Source organism: Sitophilus oryzae, unplaced genomic scaffold, assembly GCF_002938485.1.
Source record: "Sitophilus oryzae breed Bouriz unplaced genomic scaffold, Soryzae_2.0 scaffold_610_pilon_pilon, whole genome shotgun sequence".
Taxonomy (NCBI): Eukaryota; Metazoa; Arthropoda; class Insecta; order Coleoptera; family Curculionidae; genus Sitophilus; species Sitophilus oryzae.
The window spans coordinates 698,983-723,478 of record NW_022147208.1 but is presented as its reverse complement, the minus strand read 5'-3'; the positions used below and the strand labels follow the sequence as shown (position 1 = coordinate 723,478).

General features: G+C 31.4%; 2 protein-coding genes and 2 long non-coding RNA genes across 9 annotated transcripts in view; 1 reads left to right on the top strand and 3 right to left on the bottom strand.

The window, feature by feature from the left end:
• LOC115887706 (hemicentin-1) overlaps nt 1-24,496 on the bottom strand; it is a 1,088,837-nt gene that overhangs the window by 826,361 nt on the left and 237,980 nt on the right. The gene's annotated exons all lie outside the window — the stretch shown is intronic.
• On the top strand, nt 9,497-15,499 carry LOC115887710. Of its 4 annotated transcripts, XR_004051140.1 has the most exons (9): nt 9,497-10,012; nt 10,917-11,042; nt 11,157-11,358; nt 11,429-11,555; nt 11,618-11,729; nt 12,907-12,990; nt 13,803-13,999; nt 14,528-15,128; nt 15,208-15,499. It is a non-coding gene; the product is annotated as an uncharacterized LOC115887710 (long non-coding RNA). The 4 variants fall into 4 exon arrangements; XR_004051139.1 differs by lacking the exon at nt 10,917-11,042 and having other exon boundaries at nt 9,823-10,012; nt 15,208-15,270; XR_004051141.1 differs by lacking the exons at nt 9,497-10,012; nt 10,917-11,042 and adding an exon at nt 10,734-10,748 and having other exon boundaries at nt 15,208-15,270.
• LOC115887711 lies at nt 15,429-16,205 on the bottom strand. The gene is made up of 3 exons (XR_004051143.1): nt 16,127-16,205; nt 15,783-15,936; nt 15,429-15,705 (listed from the first exon to the last, which is right to left on the bottom strand). It is a non-coding gene; the product is annotated as an uncharacterized LOC115887711 (long non-coding RNA).
• Nucleotides 16,209-17,254, bottom strand: LOC115887709. 3 transcript variants are annotated; one of them, XM_030907182.1, is made up of 3 exons: nt 16,565-17,254; nt 16,394-16,482; nt 16,209-16,315 (listed from the first exon to the last, which is right to left on the bottom strand). In XM_030907182.1, the coding sequence occupies exons 1-3, from the start codon at nt 16,708-16,710 to the stop codon at nt 16,227-16,229; spliced, it is 324 nt and encodes a 107-aa protein (XP_030763042.1). In that variant the 5' UTR covers nt 16,711-17,254; the 3' UTR covers nt 16,209-16,226. The 3 variants fall into 3 exon arrangements, 2 of the variants coding, with proteins under 2 accessions (XP_030763042.1, XP_030763043.1); XR_004051138.1 differs by having other exon boundaries at nt 16,233-16,315; nt 16,375-16,482; nt 16,538-17,249; XM_030907183.1 differs by having other exon boundaries at nt 16,233-16,315; nt 16,375-16,482; nt 16,565-17,249.

Genomic DNA, 24,496 nt, shown 5'->3' with positions numbered 1-24,496 from the left:
AAGCAAGTGTCAATGTTTGAACCAAAGGTTGACATAGGTGACCCAAAGGTCGGTTACCGCACCTTATATACTATATTTGTATTTTAAAGGTTGCCTTAGCAAATCCGCCATTTTAATACGATTTATGTTTTCGTGCGTTGTATACGAATCGAATAAAATATCAAAAACCACAAAATACTGCGAATTTCGTTAAAAACTGTATCTGTTAGGGTTGTAAGCTAATTTTCCTTATAAATTTCGTATATTTGTCTCAAAATTAAAAAAAAAGTTAGGTTAACGAAGTAAACTAAAATTTTAAAATTAAAACTAGGAAATAAAAAAGGGGTTTTGCCATATTTCGAAGTATCATGGTAACTTTCAACAGTAAACTAATCTTCGTTGATGATTTTCGATTGCCGACATCAGACTTTGCAGATGTGTCGAAGTTAAATTCACCTAGTTATTTCTTAATGGAGAATAATATTGCATTGTTTTGGTTTCCCCATGGTTGATTATAGTAATATTTGACGACGAATATTTTTAACTCTAACCTCAAAATATCGCGAATCGGCATGAAAAACAACTTTTAGCACACGACGTACTACTTGTAGCGACCCTAAAAACATCCACCATTTTGGTGCAAATATGGGTCGCTTAGACGTCACTTCGACGTTATCCGGCAACGTTGGGCTGCTCTTGGCGACGTTGTGATTACGTTGAACAACGTAATTTTGCTACTTGGGTAGTGGCTGTTGGATAAAATAGTTTTATACTAACAAACTACTAGATATATTCAATATTCCCTTCCCTAATTTGACGCTAAAAAATAATTTGCAGTAATAAGACCCCAGTCGTGTAAATAAGAGCCTCAAAGTCAAGCGAGGAGATAAATGAAGTAAATAACGTTTTTTTCCTCTTTTAAGAAGAAAATGGCGGGTGATAAATAAAACGTTAATTGGGTTTTCCGGGACGACGCGACGGAATGCTTGCCTCTCTTACGCCCTTTTTACTAAAAATGGACGCCATTCTTTCTTGTTTAATATTATTAGCGTCTAGGGAACATCAACGGACGGCCCGCTGCTTTCACGATTTTTCTTTACGCTTTTAGTGAAAATGTTTATTAAAATAGTACTAATGTAAAGGTTGTAAATTATGTTTTGTGTAATTATCATCATTTTCAGGTTATTCAGCCATTTTAAGGTTTGGTGTAGCTTCCTTCACATATTACTCTCTTTGTTAGTTGGGTTCGTTGTTGTCTATTGTTGGCTATGCGGGCCCAAGTTATCCCTGCTAATTTTCTAATATCATGGTTCCATCTCAGGTTTGGTCTCCTTCCAGGTCTCTTAATTCCTCGAGGGTACCATGCTGTAATTTTTGTGGTCCATCTGTTGTCCATCCTTCTAGCCAGGTGTCCTGCCCATTGCCACTTGAGGGATTTGATGCGGTGGATGACATTTAGTATCTGGGTCTTTTGTCATATCCACTCCATTCTTTTTGTCTTCCTTTGCATATTTCGTTCCATTGACCAATGTGCGAACTGCAGTTTCCTTATAATGTCCGTTTTAAGTATAGAGGTTTCGAATGCATAGATCATGTATTGTATTGTATTTTACTAAGAGTGAGTCCCAGGTGGGACCCTCCACTGAGGCCGCGAGGGCCTATTGTGGCTCAGTTTCTACAAGCTCTTTAATAGAAAAAGAGCATTAAAGTTCGCCCTCAAGACCCAGCCTTTTAACATAGGTCGTTATGTCCGAGGGTGATATGTCTTCTAAGTCTGATAAGTCTAGCGTGGGTTTGCCAAATACCTCAAACCTGGTCCTGCCCCCAGTGGGGCAGGTACACATAACGTGCTTCATTGTTTCTTATCTTCATCTTCCATACAGAGTCGGCATTCGGCGTCTTCCACCAGTCCCATCCTCTGTAGGTGTGATCTCAGCCGGCAGTGGCCCGTGTATACTGCAGTGCATAGATCATGACTGGTGGAAGATATTGGCCGAATGTTTTCTTCTTTAGATATAGTGGCATTCTAGATTTGAATATGATGGAGTTTCTTCCATAAGTAAACCATGATAACTTAATTCTTCTGTTGATTGCTGGAAATAGAGATACAGAGCTATATATTAGTTGCCCCAAATATATATATATATATATTCTTTTACTATTTCCAATGTTGTGTTATTTAATAAAATGTATTTTCAGTCTGCTAGTTAGTTGTACATTACTTTAGTTTTTGTTAAATTAATTTTGAGACTACTTTATTGCTGTCTGTATTTAGTTCGTTAATTTATGCTTGTAGTTCTTCAGAACTATTGGCAACTTTCTGAATATATGTAATTATTTTTAGTTAGTTTTTAATTTTTAATTAAGGTATTGTTTATTTATTTAATAAACATATTATTAAAATCAAAGACGCAATTGCCATACATTGCCTCTAGAGATGCCTGAGCAATACATTTATTAAAAGCCTTTTTTATTTTTCTTTTAGCGGCTCTCGATTTATTCATCATAATTTTTGCGTTGGTAAAATTAACTCTGTACCCTGTGTCCAATGAATGAATAAATGCTGTCAAATCTTACATTTAGGCCATTAATTTTTCGAAAAGAGCATAAATATTATTTAAAAATTATATACAATTTCTTAAGAGCCTAATTAATTTTGTACATTTTTAAATACATTTTTAGGCAACTTTTTCGTCGGTTTTCTCTCTTTCATTAAAATGAGAAGCTAACTAAAATAAACTAAATGAAAATTACGTCTAAAAATAGATATTATCTAAAAATTTAATTAGCTAAAATTTAATTATTGGCTTTAAAGAAGCGCTAAAAACTTTCTTTTCAATAAATTTTAAATAAAGCTATACTTTCAGGTTAGATATAATTTTCAATATTTTTTTATAATACCTAGTATTTTCCTTTAGTAAATACTTAATTTCATGTTATAGATTTGATATAAAATATCCCAGTATGTTGTTTTAAGTTATTTTGAACTTTTATCGTTGATTTCCAACTCCTCGGTGACGTTATGGCTTATAAAGTTATTATGCAATTTTCTTTTGTTTACTACACCAATAAATAAGCTATTATTAATGAAAATATAAATAAGTTTATAAAAATCTGAAATTTTTTGGGTTAAGGAATATTTGCCCGCTTTTTTATTATCGTAAAATATGAAAAACTTCAAACAAGTTCGAAAATGTGATAGCTGTTGATTCTACCTTTAAATGAAATTTGAATCATCAAAAAATATTAAATTTGAGCTGAGTTATTAAACAATTTGTCCTTTCAATCTGATGAATACAATGATACGCCTATAAAATCTCGGGAGCGTCAAGATTTGGAGGAATTCAGGATCTTTGAGGCGGAATATCTCGAAAATTATTAATTCTAGGTAAAAAATAATAAGGACTATTTTCATAGATAGTTAACTAAGTTTCATTTGAAAAATTTCGCAAATTGCATAGTTTGACAGATATTTGCGAAAAACTGATTTTTCGGCCATTTTTTCGACCAAAGCTAGCCGAGCACAGTGTTGCAATTTTTCCCTAAAAGGTACACAATCCGCCTAAAAAGTCAAGGCCAACGAATTACGCTGAGACTTGGGTCTTTTTGTATCCTTTTTTACTGGAGTACGACATATTTTTGAACGCTTATATGAAATTCTTAAATATCATATATTTTCGGTGGAGGTGTTTTATAAGCAACTAATAGGTTGTTGTTGTAACTTAATAGTTGCTGTAATTTATTACTAGCCTAATATACAAATTTATAATTGACATTATTAGAAATATATATTTAGAACACATGCCAGCTCTCTATTAAAGAGTATTGAAACAAAATTAATACACAGTAAAATAAAATATTTCACAATTACACAAACCATGATACACATCTCTTTATTTTGATTTTTTTTAAATTATCTTATATTTCAAAAATAAGAGACTGAAACTAAAAATGACTAAAATATAATTTCAAATAAACATTATTATTAATAACAAGCGTGTACCAGCGACTTCGTTCGCGTCGAATTAATTATTTGTAATGGTGATTATAAAGCAAAGCAAGAATTGCCATTAACATACAAACTGGATAAAATTTTGTCACATTTATGTCAGCATGAGAAAAAACAATAATATGGCGATATTATTATATAATTTGGTAATATTTGAGGGGTAGTTTCATCTCGTTGGAATTTGAATTTCGAAAAATCCCTTTGCCAAAAATAAGCTTTTTACGTCAAGCAGTTTAAGCCGAATCATGGTTAAGAAATTGCCGAACTTTTTGGAACACCCTGTATGATTTTTAAAAAAATTCCAAAATATGTAAAAAAAAACAAATAAATTATGCTTGTCCAAGCGTTTTCCCGAAAGACTAACCGTTTTTTAAATAACAAATATTGTAATATTTGAGGGGCGTTTTCACCCTCTTGGATTTAAGATTAGAGAAACCCCTCCTTATCGAACCTCTACACCCCACAGTCAATCCGTTTGCCAAAAATCAGCTTTAAACGTCAAGCAGTTTAGGCAGAATCGTGATTACTGAATGGTCATATTTTATAAAACACCCTGTATAAATTTATAAAAAATCTTAAAATATGTAAAACAACAAAATAAAATATACGTATTTAAAAGTTTTTCCAAAAAACTCACCGGTTTTTAAATAAAAAATATTGTAATAGGGTAAGTCCGGTAGAGATGCCCCACTTTTCTTTTGGGGCTAATAATACATATTGGTAGTTAATTTTAAATGAAACTAATGATGCAATCCTAAACTATATTTAATAATAATTCATAATAGGACTAAGATAGTAATATAATAAGTGAGTATATATAATAGAAAGAGAACAATAAAAAAAAGAAAATTGGCCATCACTCCCTACGCTGCGGGAGAGATGGCCTTCCAACATGGGAGAAATGCCCCGCAAAAAAATACATATACATATTGGTTAAATATCTAAGGTTATTTTTTAATTTTTTAACTAAAATCCAAAAGTTGAGGATGACCTTGTGCTTGCTCTTTCTGTGTTGTTTTTTGCCTCCCTACGTCTCAAAGTCCTTGCAGGGATCCCAAAAGCATGCATTATGCTTTTATGCCCATTTGGTCGGTATTAATGGCTTGCAAAACAGCAGCCAATGATTTTTCAAACCACTGAGCGCTTTCGGAACATTTTATTTTATATTCAGTAGGCATGATTAAAAAAAGTTACTTTTTAGTAAAGCATCTTTACCAGCTTTCTATGTGGCATCTCTCCCAATTCGATGGGAGAGATGCCCCACCGCAAGGTTTAAAATGCAGCGACATATGATTAATTTTTTGAAGTTATGATACTTCACGAAGCATGTATTGTAATATAAAATGGCATGAAATACCAAAAACTTACATAATATTACGTTATTCCCACGCGACCTCTGACAGTAAAAAAATAAGTACTTCTATAAAAACAGTTCTTTGTAAAAACTAGCCTATTTTTTTATTGACATTCAAATTATGTCAGACCATAATACCAGCAGGTGAACTACTGCCGTATCTAGCAGGAAGCAACTGATAAGTGACATGATTAGAAATTTACACGCTGTGGCCATCTCTCCCGGTGGGGCATCTGTACCGGACTTACCCTATTTGAGGGATAGTTTCACCCCCTTAGAATTCGAGTTTCGAAAAATCCCTTCTTATCGAACCTCCACACCCTAAAGTCAATCTGTTTTCTAATAATCAGCTTTTTACGTCAAGCGCTTTAAGCAGGATCGTGATTAATCAATGACCAGATTTTTCGAAACAACCTGTATACATTTTTAAAAAAATCTTAAAAGATGTAAAAAAACAAAATAAAATATACGTGTTTAAGCGTTTTTTCGTAAACTTGACATTTTTTTAAATAAAAAATATTGTAATATTTGAGGGGTGGTTTCACCCCCTTGGAACTGGAATTCCGAAAAATCCCTTCTTATCGAACCTCGAGTGGTTTGAGCAGGATCGTGATTAATCAGTATGTCAATCACTTAAGGATTTTATATATTAGTATATATAAGTTTCAAATAGTAGACTAATGATAAAAGAAAACCAGAATCTAATATTGCGTTTATATCTGAATAAATGTCCACCCTATGCATACTCCTTATCCAAAACTATTTAAAACCTAATGTGGAATCCTTATAAGATACCGCCTGAAGTAAATTTTCTCAGACCCACATCACATTTTGGCTCTCATTTCGTAAGAACGAGGGCTCTACTTGTCCCTCTACTTTTATCCAGCCTTCGTAGCCAAATTTAGTATTATTCTAGATTGCCTCTGTTCGCAGAGGTATTCCTGGAACGAGGATCCAACCTCTGTCCCTCTTTGTTCCATAGCCTGTGGAGAGTGAAGGATTTTTTGCATTTCCATTCCTTTTTTTATTAAAAGGAGTAGAAAGGGTCGAATGGCTTAAGGCTGTGACCGAATAGCATTTTTTATCTCATTGGCGTAACAGTCAGGGGTTATTTTATAGGTTTGATAAAGTCCAATACGTAGTAGAATAAAAGTATTTCTCTTTCCTTGATTTTATCTAGAATAAAGAATACTATGTGTCAGTAAAATTCCAAAAGCTGGTGATTTGTGATAATAAATTTTTTAAAATAAAATTATGGGAGAAGCCCAATTACCGTCACTGTCCTAATTATCGTCATATTTCGATATTTTTTGAAAAATTAAGTAACTCAGGGAAAAGATTCCATAATAAATAATTTTAAATAGTTGTTTTATATATCTGGAAACGCTGCAATACATCTTTTTTTAAATGGCGCACTTCATTTACGTGGAATAACGACTATTTTAGTTGGAAGTATTTTAGTTGAACATTGACGAGAAACCACCCATTTCTTATAGGCCAAGGAGGGCAACAGTTTTCTTGATATTCTTTCACAGTAATGCAATTTAGTATACTAAGGTCCAAATATAATTAATTACCAGTGTAAGAGGTTTTCTATCACATGTCTTTATTTTTTTCTATAACATTAATAAATATAATGAATGACGGTTTTTTAGAGTGCCGTATTATCGTCACCATTGACGAAAATTGGGTCATTATAGGGAAAATTATTTTATTCACTATAAAATTAATTTTTCTATAATTTAAATAATTTTTCCATAAATGGCAGTATGAAGATGGGCTATATGCCCAATTTTCGTCACCCACTTTTATTATTAATTCTACTCTAAATTATCTATTAAAACTGAGATATTTGCGACTATATTGAGAACTGGATATTTGCGAGGGAATTTAGGCCATTAGATAATGTAAGCCATCTTAATAGAGGCTTTCTGTAAAATAATTATTGTTTTAAAAATGCGAAATATCAGAGTTCTGAAGATATTTTGGACTGTATTGAAAGTGATATTGTTATAATAAATTAAATAATATATACATACAAGAGGTGTATATGATATACCTGACATATCAAAGTAAAACTAATTTAAGTTAAAAGTTAGAAGAAATATGTATTTACTAAAATAATGTTACTATTTTTTTTGTTTGTTCTTTTTATAAAAATGCTTATCTCTGCATTATTATTGCGCTGATATCGGAGATATTCCTAATTCCTAAATAAACTTTTGTAAAAAACAATGGATTTTGTGTGAAATGGTACATATAAAGATATAACGAAAATTGGGACAAGTTGGTGACGATATACAGGGTGGTCCGAACTGTATTCCGGAAACTTCGGCAGCATATTCTGCAGATAAAAATAAGTAAAAAAGTTCGTATAAATGTATGTCCTAAAATGCTTACTTTCGGAGATACAGGGTGTGGAAATTTCATTTTTATTTCGATTTTTTGTAAATAATTTCTGAAGTAACGTCAATATTTGGATGAAAATTAGTGTCTGGTAGTTTTTTGACAAGAGAAATTTGATTTTGGTGTCAATATGACTCCTACTAGTAGAGGGCGCCACCTACATGTATTTTAACTGTTTTGAAGCGTAATAACTTTTTGTCCATACCTGTATAAAACTACTGAGTGAAAAAATATACACCTCTGTGACTTTTTATGTATAAAATATCTCATTATAAAAATTGCTACGAGCAACCGTTCTTAAGATATTTAGCATGGAAATAGACAATACATGTCATTATTGAAGAAAAATAAACACGTTGAGTAGATAGTTATCTCGCTGAAATAATAAATATAGGATATTTTTATTTTTTTTTAAATTAATCATAATTTTTTTGCAAAAAATGATGATAAAACAGTTTCTGTTGAACTTTTAGTATAAAAACATTTCAAATTTATGATTTCAGTCTAATAACTGTTTGTCAACATGTTTAATTTATGTCAATGTTGACAGGTATTGATAATTTCAATTCCAAATATCTCGAAAACCGTTACTCGTAACGATTTTTACCAAGAGACCTTTTTCATGTATAAAACGTCGTAAATGTACATTTTTTACTTAGTAGTTTTATACAGGCACGGACGAAAAGTTATTACTCTTCAAACCAGTTAAAAGATATGTAGGTGGCGCCCTCTACTAGTAGGAGTCATAATGACATCAAATCAAATTTTCCATGTCAAAAAACTTCGAGACACCAATTTTCATCCAAATATTGACGTTACTTCAGAAATTATTTGGAAAAAATCGAAATAAAAATGAAATTTCTACACCCTGTATCTCCGAAACTAAGCATTTTAGGACGTACATTTATACGAACTTTTTTACTTATTTTTATCTACAGAATATGCAGCCGAAGTTTCCGGAATACAATTCGGACCACCCTGTATAGAGCAGTTGTAGTTTTTTAGCTCTTCTTGAAAATAATCGAAAATATCGGTCAAGTTATTAAAGTTTATTTTAAATTTTAAAGAAGAATCTCCCCTAGTGTCATATTTAATTTCCTTGTAAGCCTTATACTGATAATTCGGATTGTATAGCTAACTGAACTGAGATTAGTCACTTAGTTAATTCCCTTAAAGGCGGCTACAAATGGCATGGCAAGCCTTGGCCAGTGTCCGCTCGTTTCAACGTTGGCGCATCGTGCGTGTGCAAAACATATGGCAAAGCAAAGGGAATTTGTACCCTGGTACAACGCAAAATAAAAACACTAATTCACTACAATACACCGAAATTAAAAAAATAATTTGTGACTTGTTTAATTAATTTTAAATTATTAAGATCTATACAATGTTCTTTATCAACAATATGTTCGGCAACGCAAGATTTATCCGGTCTACCATATCTTATCTGAGCAACATATTAACTAGATTTAAAGAACATTTAGCTTAGATAAGATATGGTAGACCGGATAAATCTTGCGTTGCCAAACATATTGTTGATAAAGAACCTTGTATAGATCTTAATAATTTAAAGTTAATTAAACAAGTCTCAAATTACAGGCAATTAGATGCATCTGAAAGCATCAGAATTAATAAATGTAAAGATAGTATGAACAGAGACAACGTTACGCTCAGTGGGTTCTGACCAAAGACATCTAAATAAAAGGAGACGAAACAATTTACATTTTACCGCGATCACGAACCGTGTTCCACAAAAATCGATGATGCCAATTTTAAGCGACCGGTGGTAGATTTCGGCTGATTACGGTTTGAGTTCTAAATGCTATTGTCATTACAAGGTCATTAGACTAAATATTTGTGTAGATATATAATTTTAATTATAATACATTAATTATACTAGGATTATACCTTTGAAATTATTATTAGTTTTCTAATTAAATTATATTAAAATTACGATTAAAATATATTAGGGAAATTACTAAGACAATCCGGCATCGCTACGGATTAATTTTTACTACGAATTGTCGGAATCTGTAGAAATTACGCTGACATTTGACGTATTCATTCAGCTTTTGTCCAACGGAGCATTGTTGCGAGTTTTCTGCGACCGTTGGAAGTGTTTGTGGATTTCGGACAACTTTCGAATAATTATTAGTGTTTATTGCAAATTAAACTATTTAAAGTAGTTTTTTAACTATCTACAATGGTTCACCAGTGCATAGTTTGTTAAAGGTGGACTATTCTAACTCCTGATTGATATTTGGACGGTAAGTGATATTACATTTTTTTACCTTTAGCAATGCCTTTACAGTAGCGTATCTAAGTATTTTTAGTTATAAGTAGATTATTACAAAAATACGTATATTTTCTTATTTGCTATCGTTTTTGATTGTGAAATTAGACTTATCCTCAGTTAGACCTCAGGCAAAACCTTGGCAAAACCGATCTACGTTTTAAGTCAATTATTTTAAGTATTTGTCCATTTCGCTGTTACAGTTGGTGGTAAAAAATGCTGAGAGGTAATACTGGCTGTTCTCAACTTAACATTTAAAAACCTTTTTTATATTATATATCTAAGTACCAACTAACATTCGAAACCGCTATAAATATCTTAAAAATTGTGTATGTTATGGCTAATATCTGCTGAAATAAAACAGCTGTTGCTGTTATAGGTAGTTAATACCTGAAATTTGAACACGATTTGAACATCAAAATTATTCAGTTATATTCTATATTAACTATGTACCTATATGTATGCTAAATTAGTAGGACAAAGTTAGCTAATGTTCAATTAAAGACATTTAATTTTTATAATTACTTCAGACTTTGGCTAGATAATTTCCACATTTCTCCCCCAATGTTGAAAGAAAACTGTTTTTGCAATCTAAATATTAATATTATTGAACTCTAGTTAACATTAGCAGGTTTTAGATATTAACCGTAACACTTGATTGATCTATTATTTATTTATTATAAAAAATTCTATAAGTAATTACATAATAGGTAAGGTTTAGATATAGGTATTCAAAATTCAAATTAAAAAAGTTAATAAAATAAATAAAATTATAATGATGCTTCAGTACTTAAAAAATATGCACTGTTTTGAATGATAATGATAAGCCTTACTTATGATAATTCTTTACTCTTTCATTTATGATATTTTTTTTTTAGTTTTGGAACCCTTTACACTTTTACCCACACTTACCTATACACCCACACACACACACAATTCACAGACGAGTACATAGCTGGTGTTTTAAATAGAGGAAAATAAACCTTGGAAAATTTTTCCTTTAGGTTAATTTTTCCTTTTTTTTACCGCATATTTTTATTATTTTACATATATTATTAAATAGATTTATAATACTTAATATGTATGTGTTGCATATGTAACCAATAGTACTTTTGTAGCGTTCCTATAATTACTGAGCTTAGACAATGATCGATTTCACTCTTGAACTTGAAAAATCAAACTAATGTGTGTACAAATTTGTTGTGATGATTTTGATAAGAGCAATATTATGATCGCCGAATTAACTGATCGAAGGCAAATAAGACCAAATTCTGAGCCTCAAATAGATAGTACCATTTTTGCTGGGGCTTTATCATACAGGTAAAAAGCAGTCAAATACATTTTAACAGTTAATAAATAAGTATTGTACTAATATTAGTATTTACTCTAGGTTTTCTTCTAGTTTGTACCGCCACCCAAAAAATGTTTTAGGTAAATGAACCTCCAGACCGGCTGAGGGACTAGAGAAGGTCCCTACCTAGTCCCGCGATTGGCAGTTTGGCTGGCCCCTCAAATTTGTAAGAACATTGATACATTTTATACATGTATTTTAATATTGATAATTAATTAAAATTTACAGGATTTTGCCTAAATCATACAAGATAAACTAGCCCTTCTCAAGAAGCCCTTCCCTCAAAACAACAGAAACGGCATTGGAAAAAGGAGTTGGAATTAACCAGTATGTGCTCTTTGTAAGTGTATTCTGGATGTTTGTCTGACAAGGCTTAAAAGCTCTTGTATTTTTAACAGAATGGGAATATAGCTGTATGCATAACAAAGTAATATATATAATAATATAATAATAATATAAAATGCTAATACTGAAATAACGACTTGCTCTAGAAAGTTGCTTTTTTTACTAAAAGATAGCTAATTGGCTCTTCTACAAACTGTCATCGCCGGATTTTTTGTTTTTCATTTAATTAAAAAAAAATAAAAAGTATTTTTTTTTCCTGATGTCGTGGCGGATGCGCCAGGCTTCAACTAGTATGTAATATATTTTAAATGAAATACTCTCATTATAACTATTATTGTCAAGTAGTGTACTGTGCCTTATTTACATTTACATTTATACAGGTGTACACCCTCTTGCGAAGTATTTACTTTTTAACATACAGGGTGTCACAATAGTAAGTTTAATTTTGACATATCCAGGTATTTCTTTAAAAAAATAGAGACGCGAAATTTCGTAGACACAATTTTTGCGGTAAAAAATCTAAATACATTCTTAATCATACTTTTGACGTAACTATAGTAGACAGGATACTTTGACACATTAAGCTTTTTCAAAATAACATTTCTTCTGCTTCTGTTTGCCGTCTTAATTATTTAAAAAATTGACATCTCTCTTTCTTGCAGAAAAGGGGACACTTTGTTTATGTCATTAGCAGTAATAGATTTCAAGGAAGCTGTTATAATATCTAATAGAACAATATAACGTAATATAACATTACTAATATCACTTTGTATCTTATTAATTAAGCACTTTATGGGTTTACTTCCCTATCTTACTTTTTATAAAAATACGAGACTTGTTGCTTCTCATTGTCAAGCTTTATCGGTCGAATATCCAGAAACCCTGTATAATTAACATAGCTATCTTTTATTTTATATGTTTTCTCAAGGATATGTTATTTGGAATTATCTTCCACATTATAAGATCATAAACTACATAATTTTTGCCATAGTGTTGGTTTTTGTTTACATATATTTTCTATGAGTGAGCTTTTATTTTGCACTAGAAAACATTCTCGCTTAATGATAAATTTAATACTATAGAAGGAAATTATTAGTATTTAGGAAAAAATTAAAAACGAAAATAGGTTTTATTGAAAAATTAATTATTAATGTTTTTTTGTTTGTTTACAGCATAGTAAGACAATCCTCATCTTCTGATCTCTCAATAGTTGGATATTTATTATCTCAAGAAAGTCGTCAAAGTATCAGAAAAAGGTAAAAATTACCTCTACATTATATACAAGGTGGTGCCTCTCCTACGACGCGGAGGCTCCAAAGAGAACGGTGGTTTTTATCGTTAATGTAATTTTGGGAGCATATGTAGGATAATGGAAAGCATTTTATAGAAATATCAAGAGTTCTGCGCGGTGTCCCCAAAGTTATGCATCAAAGTTTTTTTTTTGTAATGGAACACCTATATATTAATTGATTTTCGGATTCTAGGAAAGAAATAAAAGTGAGTTTCGTTAAAGAAGCATATGTCTAAAATGTAAGGCTTGTCATATTTCACATTTGGTGAAAATAATGAATAAACTTTAAATTTCAATAACAGCTACCTAGATGGAAATTTACTCATTGTATATTTAACCAAATTAAAATTTGACCTTAAGCATTCTATTAATTGATGAATGCACACTGCAATTAAAAGATCGGAATAGTATTCTGGGTGTTCAAATAAAAGGGAACTTGCTGTGTTCATTTCAAATAAAAGGGAATAAAATTACATTTTAGTCCAATAATGAAATTCACCTTTATTTTTCTCATAGAATCCGAAAATCAAATAATATATAAGGTGTCCCATTCCAAAAAACAAAACTTTGTTGTGTAACTTTTTTGGCGACACCCTGTAGAACTCCATATTTTAAAAAAACACATATTTTATCACATTTATATGTTTAAATGCTCTAAATTAACCTACATATACTCCCAAAATTTAATTTCAATACAAACTCTTTCTCCTTGGTAGCATTTAAGAGGCGCCACCCTGTATCTTAAGTAAAATTGTGCATAAGTTATTTTAATTTCAGAAAGAAGTATGTTAATGAGGCATTATAATGATATTATGTAGAAATTTAAGTCTTGTAAAAGTTTGGAAACAAAGAAAATGAAAAATACATACTTTACAAATAGGTCTTAGAAGATTGAAAAATAAAATAATATCAATGCATCAGTTAATTGATTACTTAAAAGAAAAATCTTTGATAAGTGTATCAACTGAATTCAGGTATGAATATAGGTATGCAGGGTGACATTTTAAAAACATAATGGTTATAAGTCAACGGTTATATGTGAGGATCCAAAAAAATATAAAAATCAAGTAAAAATCGCTAAAAGCAATTTCTAATAATAATGAATAATAATGAAGCTGTACCTCTTACTGTTTCTGAGATCCCAGTGCTTGTAATTATTATCTTGGACACACTATTTTATGTATATATTTGAGTGGCGGGCGGAGGGGAACTATAATAATGTAAAGTTATCAGCCATTTAATAACTTAGTCCTACAGCCATTATGTCAAAATCTGTCCCCAAGATTCATTAACAAGTTTTAAATTTAGTTCTGGTCTAATTTTGTGAATGATACACTAATCCATATGACAGTGGCATAAATACGATTAATGGAAGGTTCTAATTTCCATGACAAGGCCAGGTCTAAATTTTAAAAACCCTTTAGTGAATTTGATGTGTCTAAAAGACTAATAATAATATTATAGAGATATAACATTAATAGAGATAATATATGTTTTTTTAGGCTTCCTTAGCTGAACCAGTACAAAGTATTTTTGAAAGAATGTTAAAAGGGCCTGCCACACAAAAATCCAATCTTCTGCTACTATCCTTTGCTTTAACATTGTCATTTTATTCGCCGAAAACATAGAATTTATAAGGGATACATAAACTGGCCCAGAGTTTTCTTTAGGAGGCCTCTAAATTCCATTTAGTTTTCAACAATATTTTTGATATTTTTAACTCTCAAAATGGATTTACAAAATATTCATATAAAAAAATTATCAAAAATATAAGAACAACATACTTTTTAATAATTTTGAAATAATTAAATTGTATATTATTGGACTTACTTTAAAAGAAAGGTCAACCATAGTCACAAAGAAAAACGGGATTTTTGGCTTTCTAATTTGTATGGAAAGCTTACAACTTGTATGTATAAATACTATGTAAAAGAAAATCATTTATTAAAATATATTTTGACTAACTGGTGGAGGTCCACGTATACAAAAAGCAAAAACGGAAGATAATAATATATTCAATCAATGTAAAAATGAGAAGAGCATTGTGGGATTAAAAAACATGATGGTGATAGATTGTCTAAAACTAATAGGAGTACTGGTATTGTAAGTACTAACCTTTCATTGTGTTTTTGAATTTTTTATTACTTTTAAGAGAATTCAAATATTTTTAGATATTTTTCAGTCTCAAAACAAAACTGATAGTTACAAAGAAACAGAAGAAAAGGGAAGATATTAATTTACTAGACAAAAGGCTGTTCTTTTGTAATATGGAGATGGGCAAAATTCAAAGTAGTAGTATTCAAAACAGAGAAGAACATAAGCTAAAGAAAAAAAGGGTTGTTAGACATTGAAATAAAAAAAGAACAGTAAAGTTCTCAAAGAGAACTTACTTAATAATTTTAATTAGTGTTTATATTGTAATGTAAAAAATGTAATGTATGTTATTTCTGAATAAAAGACATTTAATAATGATATTTTATAGAAATTAATACTCAAGAGATTTAATAACAACATAAAAACATGTTTAGAATAAGTTAAAAAAAATATTGCCCTAATCTTTCAAAATAATTTATTATTTCTCTTCTTATTAATTTGGTCCATATTTATTTCATCTAACGGCGGCAGCTCTTGTTCAGGCATCATTCTGGCTGTATTGTGTAGCACATTAAAACAACAAAATCTAAAAATTTAAGTACATACATTAAATTTTTTAAATTTTGTTCTATAATTAAACAGATAATATTTTTCTTAACTCACTGTTGTGCAACAAGAACTGACATTGTGTTTTGTAATTTTGGTCTTATACCATAAAACACATATTGGAAAGTGGCGTTTCCATATAACGATAATTCTGAAACATTTCTTCAGCTCTATTTCTGCATATATCCCCTCAATGCATATGCAATCTCACCTTATAACAGATAATAAAATAATTTAATAGAGTATATGAACACTTTGAATATTATCACATTTAATTTTTAAAAATTTCTTTCAATTCATCTTATTCGTAATATATTTCTAAATTGAATACCTACTCAAATATTTAAGGAATATATTTTATATAAATGATCTAACAGTAAGTAAATATACGGACCACTAACCAAGCAGGATTTAATTTGAAAAGTCACCAGTCTCCATGCAGGTCCTTAATGTCCAAAAATGGTGGCTTTATGCACAGACCATGCCAACAAGCAATCAAGTCTATAGTTTTAAGACTAGCATTTCCAGTAATTTAAATGTTGGGGAAAATAATGCTTTTCTATTTCTAAATACCTCTCCATCAATACCCCCTGTAAAGTATAAGAAACCTTGTGCTGATAAATATTGAAGAAAATATATAGGTACTTACCAGGTGAATGTTTTCTTACATTGTGTTCCATCAACTATCCCTATAATCCCAGGAAAACTAAATATACTATAAAATTGTTGTTGATTTAAGGCAGTTATGCTGTTGTTTCTGGAAATAGTAAAGAACAATGGTTCAAAGTATAAATATAATTAATTTATCTTACATTAGATTTACTAGCATTCCAACTTACCTCTCATTTTGATATTCTAGATTTTGTTCAATTAAACAAGGATTAAACCGAGGATATATATTACAGTGTCGTTTAAAAGAGGTCTTAAGGAGGTTCATTTCTTGGCAATATGATTTTTCCTTACATCCACTCTTGAGGAAATCCATTTTCAATGAATATACCTACTGATCGACGTCTAGGATATCAAAAGTAATCATCGAACTTACGTAGAGGTATCATAATACACTTTTTAGCTTTCTCAAAGGAATAACAATAATTCTTCCTCGTAAAACAATTTTTTGTGTCTCAGATAGGTTAAGTGGCCACTAGCCTGGAAATTTGACCGCTTAATTTAAATATAAATTCAAGTTAGATTAAAGCATAGTGCAAGAAAATAAGCTAAACATAATGTTAAGTTTTGCTTAAAAAACTTGGTGCAAACGCCCCTACATTGTATATTATCGATATTACTACGTATATTACAAATTAAAATTTAAATTAAAATACACAAAATAACTATTTTAAAATTTTTGATAAAAAACACCACACCACCGTCACGCCACTGATGGAGTGAAATGACAGAAAGACAGACGAAACTCAACCGTGTTGTCATATTTATGTACCCATCTCTTTTTAACTCTCATAAAAGTGCCAAACCATGTATGATTCTAAAAAATTGAGTTTTATGAATGGAGTGTTCTGTCTACCTATATTTAGATGTCTTTGGTTCTGACTCGGTTGGCTAGATTTTGCCACGCCCACTCGGTGCCCACTGAGCGAGTATATAAACGCTCAACTTGTAGATTGTACTTTAGTTTATAATCATCTGCTCATGATGCTAACATGGTTAGCGAAACGCGGGTCCAGTGTAAAAGTAAAAGTGTTTTGGTGTATTGTGGTGATTTAGTGTTTTTATTTTGCTGTGTAATACCAAAGGTTCCAACCCTCAACTTTAACCCTTGTACAACGTTCGCCTTCACTTGCTTCGAAAAAACTGGCGAAGATAAAACATGTAGTGTGTACGGTCGTCGGTGCGCGAATATTAAGCAAAGATCAACGCTTCTACAAATGTTTGCTGAAATGCTGGCCATGGCTTGCCATGCCGGCTTAATGTGACGGCATATGTATAAAAAAGTGTATACCTCTGTGGTGGATTCATCTCTTTAAAAAAAAGTTCTATGAGTATTTCGCCACTTGTACAGAGTGTCCCATTTTGGATGAAATCATGCGGATCTCCGTTATTCGTAAAGATAGAAGGGTGTGGTTTGCACAAACCTGTGGCACTTTTTTGTCAAACGGAAGATGCCGTAAACAAAATTTTCATAGCCCTCTTCGTTTCTGAGCTACAGGGTCTTTTTGAAAATTTTGCAATTTCGGGCACCCTGTGTATCTCTGGTATTGTTAAAGGTATTGAGACGGTGAAAACTGTTTATTGTAGAACTTACGTACAATACAGTGGCGTAGTCTGTTATTCAACAGAAAGAATATTTTTAAAGATATGAACTAAAGCTATGTTTTCTTAAATAGAATACCCTGTGTATTTATAAAGTATATGATCTGGCTTGCCATAAGGTTTTCAAAAATATAAAACACTTTATATTTATTTTCATTATTTAATGCAATATTTAAAAAAATATATTAAAATATCACATTTATTAGTAGGCCATGATTGATAATAAAAGAAACTAAAGAATTATTAAAAGTAATACTGCTATCTGTCTCTTGTTTTATTTTGAGGGCCACTAATTAATTCTTTGTATATTAGGAAAACCTCTACCGCTATTTGTAAATATTGGAAGCTATCGTATGGGAACTTTTAAATATTCCTTTAGCTAATTTACGTGAAATATACTTTCAGCAAGATGGGGCTCCCTCTCACAAATTAACTTACAACGAAAATATTAGAATTTTGTTAAATTATTATTTCTCAAATCAATGAATTTGAACCAATGTACCCATATGATGGCCTCCCAGATTCCAGGATTTGTCCGTTCTTGATTTCTGATTTTGGGGATTTTTGAAATATGAGATATATCGTGGCAACTGATAATCAAACGCCTGAAAAATGCTTTAATAATGCAAGCTTTTAGATATTTGCAAACCCATCCCATTATAATAAATTCCGTTATAAAGAAGAGAAAAATATATTCAGATGTTCAGGGTAACAGTTCAAAAGTAAAATATATCAATTCCAAATAAAATTTTAATATGTGTATGTCTATTTTAGTAAATACCATTTTGATTTTGTTATTTATCACGGCCTACTAATAAGAAAATGATATATTTTAAATATTGCAGTAAATAGTGAAAATAAATATAGAGTGATATACATTTGAGAAGCTCATAGCAAGGCGTATCATATGATTTATAAATATACAGAGTGTTCCATTTGAAAAAACATAACTTTAGTTCATATTTTCAAAAATATTTTATTCGTAGAAAAACAGACTACGCCACTGTATTCTACGTAAAAAGTTCTACCAAGAACCAGTTTTCACCTTCTCGATATCATCTATAATAACGAACATACGGGGGCTGTCCCAAATTGCAAAAGTTTCGAAAAGACCCTGTAGTTCAGAAACGAAGAAGGCTATGAAAATTTTGTTGACAGCATCTTCCGTTTGACAAAAAAAGTGGCACAGGTTTGTGCAAACCGCACCCTTCTATCTTCACGAATAACGGAGATACCGTATAATTTCAACTAAAATGGGACGCCCTAAAATGGGAAAACCAAACAAAATAAAATAGTTATTTTTTATAAACACTGCTGCGTAAACCTCACGGAGATCAACTTGTCCGTAGTGATTTACTAACAAACAAATTTGCCTAACGGACAAAAAAATGCTTAACGTTTCGAGAAGTATAAATCTTCCCGTCGTCAGAAGCAAAAAAAACACAAAGAACAAACAAAAAAACTATTTAAAATATCTAAATATAGCTATTCAAGAACACTTTAGTTTTTTCAAACAGATACGTCTATAAAAACATTTTAAGAGAACGTCAACGGTTCTACGCTTCTAACGAAGACTACGCTTCCCTAAGCAATCATCATCATCATTCTCAGCTTACTCAACTATTTCCAATTATGGTGTAGCCTCACTTACATATTTACTGTACAGCGTGGGTCAAATTCGACGCTTTTAAATGGAAACACCCTTTTCTATAGGAGATAGACGAAAACTAATATCGGTGTCTGGTGCTCAATTTTCATCAAAAACATGATGGTGAAAACCGCGCATCAATATCTATTACCGTTTCGGAGTTACGGGGTGTTTTTCAAAAATGTGCATTTTTATCAAATCGCTGTAACTTTTTTGCTATGGAAAATTGTGTATTTCTATGAAAACATTTCCAAAGCACCTTTTTATGTAGAATTTAATGGTTTAAGTATAATTTTTTTTAAATTAATAATTTAAGAGTTATCAACAGAAAAATTGATTTTTTATTTGGGACACCCTCTATATTTTTAACTAACTGAAAAGAATTTAAAATTACCTTTCCAAAAATATAGCACACTTGATATTTTGTCATAATCCCCTTCGAAATACAGAATTTTTAAAAGTTCGCCACTTTTAACTAGTAGGCTTTGGACCCCTTATTGATAATAAGCCCTTAATGGAACTCGAAAACATATTTTTCCAGCAAGACAACGCACCGCCTCTGAACGCTGAAGTTATCAGCAAATTTTTGCAGCCAATTTCAAGAATAATTGGATAGCTAACCAAGATCCCAGCCGTTGGCCGCCGAGGCCGCCTCACTTAGTGCGCGTGGATCTAATCCTATGGATATATTTACGGAAGAATAAAGGTTCCTTATTCTTCCGTATAATCTAGACAAGAATTAAAAATACTTAGCAGTTATGAGAGGGTATCTTTCACCCCACTGAGTTAATGAATTTCGCGAGAAATGTTCAAAATCTACCCCGTCTGTCCATAACAGAAGACGGTCGATATGTCGAACACCTGTAGCAAAATCTCGTGCCTTGGTTTGCTATTTATTATTATTGTTATTAGATATAGTTTAAATGTGTTGATGTTGGTTACATATATTTTAAATTGTTATAAAATTTTGCATCTCTCATAGCAAATATTATTTTCGTTTTAATTGACGCTCACAGCTAGAATTTTTTGCATTACAGCCGGTGCCGTTCAAAGCCTACTTATTTAAAGCCGGCGAATTTTTATATACTCTATATCTCGAAGAGGAATCGAGCAAAATATCAAGTATGTTATATTTTTGGAAATGTAATTTTAAATTCTTTTCAATAAATTACAAATATACAGGGTGTCCCATATAAAAAATCAAATTTTCTGTTGATAATTCTTAAATTATTAATTTAAAAAAAAATTACTTAAACCATTAAATTCTACGTAAAAAGGTGCTCTGGAAATGTTTTCATAAAAATACAAAATATTCCATAGCAAAAAAGTTACAGCGATTTATTAAACATGCATATTTTTGAAAAACACCCCGTAACTCCGAAACGGTAACAAATATCGATATGTGGTTTTCACCATCATGTTTTTGACAAAAATTGAGCTCCAGACACGGATATTAGTTTTTGTCTATCTCCTATAGAAAAGGGTGTTTCCATTTAAAAGCGTCGAATTTGACCCACCCTGTACAGAGTGGGTCAAATTGGACGGTTTTAAAGGGAAACACCCTTTTCTATAGGATAAATTTGACCCACCCTGTACAGAGTGGGTCAAATTGGACGCTTTTAAAGGGAAACACCCTTTTCTATAGGATATAGACGAAAACTAATATCGGTGTCTGGAGCTTAATTTTTATCAAAAATATGATGGTGAAAACCGCACATCAAATCTGTTGCCGTTTGGAAGTTACGGGGTGTTTTTCAAAAATGTGCATTTTTAACATTTCGCCGTAACTTTTTTTGCCATGAAAAATTTTGAATTTATAAGAAAACATTTCCAAAGCACCTTTTTACGTAGAATTTAATAGTTTAAGTATAATTTTTGTAAAATTAATAATTTAGGAATTATCAACAGAAAATTTGATTTTTTATATGGGACACCCTGTATATTTTTAATTCATTGAAAATAATTTAACATTACCTTTCCAAAAATATAGCATACTTGATATTTTGTTCGATTCCTCTTCGAGATATAGAGTTTTTAAAAATTCACCCACTTTGAATAAGTAGGCTTTGAACTGCGCCGGCTATATAGTTCAGTCATTGGGGATCAAAAAAGAGGCCTGCTTGGAAAAAAGTCCGGAAGTTTTGAAACTTTGCAGGTTTATAGGTTTTGGGGTTTCTAACTAAAATCCATAAAATGCACATTTCCAGACTTGCCGCCGGCGCCGCCATCTTGCCAAGATAGCGCCCAAAATCGGTGTTTTGTGAATATCTCGAAAACTGTGCGTTTTTCGCGAACATTTGTGGAGAGCAAATTTAAAGAGAAAAAAATTTCCTATAAAAAAAGTTTTATGAAAATTTAAAAAAAAAATTTATGAAAAAAAAGTTTTTTGAATTTTTTGAAATTTTACAATTTGCGTAAAATATGATATATTATGTATAGTCGATTTTCCGAAATCAAATGTCGATTAGGGTTCACTAAAACTAGTTTTAGTTTAATTTATTCAATTTTGTCATGAAACAGTGGCGTATCATTAATTCGCTCATTAATTTATAAATAATTAATTGTCGTGCTGGACAGCATTCATCGCTAACTTACCACCAGGTTCAGCATTGGTCTGGTTGTACCAAAGATGCCGAAGAATGGGGTTGGAAGAAAACAAAAACAGGCATTACTCCAGTCACAACGTTGAAAGATCCACCTCCAAAATCCCTATTGGCATTTTTATCCTGTAAATGCAAAACCAACAAATATGGTAAAGCCTGCGGATGCAGAAAAGCAGGATTAAAATGTTCAATGATTTGTGCATACTGCAATGGGAAATCCTGTGACAACGTCACTGAAGTGTCACTCGACGAATCCGATAAAGAGGAGTTGGACTAGCCTGTAGATATCCCTCTGGCGGCTGAAGATGAAGAGTTGGACATATTGAGAGACCACCAGCACAGCAGACACGATAGACTTTGACATCAATGAGCCAGATCCGTCGGGCTTGTGCAGATAAGTTAAAGTTTTTAATTTACCTAGTGGAATAGGCCTCCGGGGAGACCACGTTAAAATAAACGCATCATGTACTTTACCTCTTGGGTGGTGTTGAAACAAGTACACATTTTCAATAATTAAAATTAATTATTCATAAATTAATGAGCGAATTAATGATACGCCACTGTTTCATGACAAAATTGAAGGAACTAAACTAGAACTAGTTTTAGTGAACCCTAATCGACATTTGATTTCGGAAAATCGACTATACATAATATATCATATTTTACGCAAAATTGTAAAATTTCCAGGGATTTTGTGCCTAAACGGTTGACTTTAGCGAAAATTTTCATAAAACCTTTTTTATAGAAAATTTTATTCTCTTTAATTGCTCTCCTCAAATTTTCGCGAAAAACGCATAGTTTTCGAGATATTCACAAAATACCGATTTTGGGCGCCACCTTGGCAAGATGGCGGTGCCGGCGGCAAGTCTGGAAATGTGCATTTTATGGATTTTAGTTAGAGACCCCAAAACCTATAAACCTGCAAAGTTTCAAAACTTCCGGACTTTTTTCCAAGCAGGCCCCTTTTTTGATCCCCAATGACTGAACTATTGTTGCTGGCTGTATTTATTGGAAACGGCTTCCCTAAGTTACTCTTTAAATATTCTGAAAGCAAATTATACAGGTTATAGGTTTCCTACGTCTATTTGGCGTCGTTATTTTAGTAACATGATATTGAAAAAGTAAAAAAGAGATATTAAAAATGTAATTATTAATATTAATTTATCACGAAAAACCCTGTTAATATTTTAGGAGGAAAAAATATTCGTTGACAAAACAAGACTCCTCACAAGAACAGCGATTTTCTTCGGGTAATATTCAAATTAGCCTGGCACATAATTAATTACTTTTTGGTCATGTTGTAGCAGGTTCTGGGGAATTTTTATTAGTATTTAGCCGAGTTTTTTCCGATTTCGCAAAAAACCGCAAAGTTATTTGTCAAGTTTTGCGGACAAATTGGTTTATTTTTTTCTGTCTCTGAGGGTTTTTAGTAAAAAATATGGAAGCAATAAATTGGTTTTATACTATAAAAAAAAAGCTAAATATAGAGAAAAGTATTTTTTTATGATACCAGTATTTTTGATGTAATCCATATTGTAGAAAGGCATACCTTAGAAAAAAAAAATTGTTTAATATGATAATAATTACTTTTACATATTGTATATTTATAAAAACGAGGCATTTATTTTGCAATGTTCTATATAAAAATATATTTACAAATAAATGTTTCTTTGAATGAAGTAGACAATCTTTCAGTTGTGATACTAAGAGAATTTTAAACTTCCAGTGTCTTTAATGACATCAATCTTAAACAACATTTTATTATGTTATCGTTGTTTCTTTTTTATGTCTTGGTACACCCAGTGTCGTGTACTTATGCCATGCACCAGTTTTTGCAAGTCCTTCATAGGACAGGATCATAGTTCCTTCGGCTCTAGCCTTGCTTTCTCAAATAAAAAGTGTCGCCTGCGATCCAAAGCCTCGCAGAGACATGTGCTCCACTGTTTCAGGATCTTTATCGCAGAGTCTGCACAAATGACTTTCTGAATGCAGGTTGAGTTTGTTTAGTCAGCATTTGACAATCATGTGTTTTATTAAAAGAGCTGTAGTAATCCTACTGAGCAGTAGCAGTTCCTATTTTGGTTTTAGAATTAGCTCCTTGTACTCCGGTCAAATTAAACATTTCTATCTACCAAAATTCCGACAAAGCTGAATTTTTGGTGGAGACCTTTGGTTAGCCAGTCTGCTCAAAAAGTTATTTAACGTCAAATATCAAAATTTTGTTTTTTTGATTTTTCTCGTAAACGGTA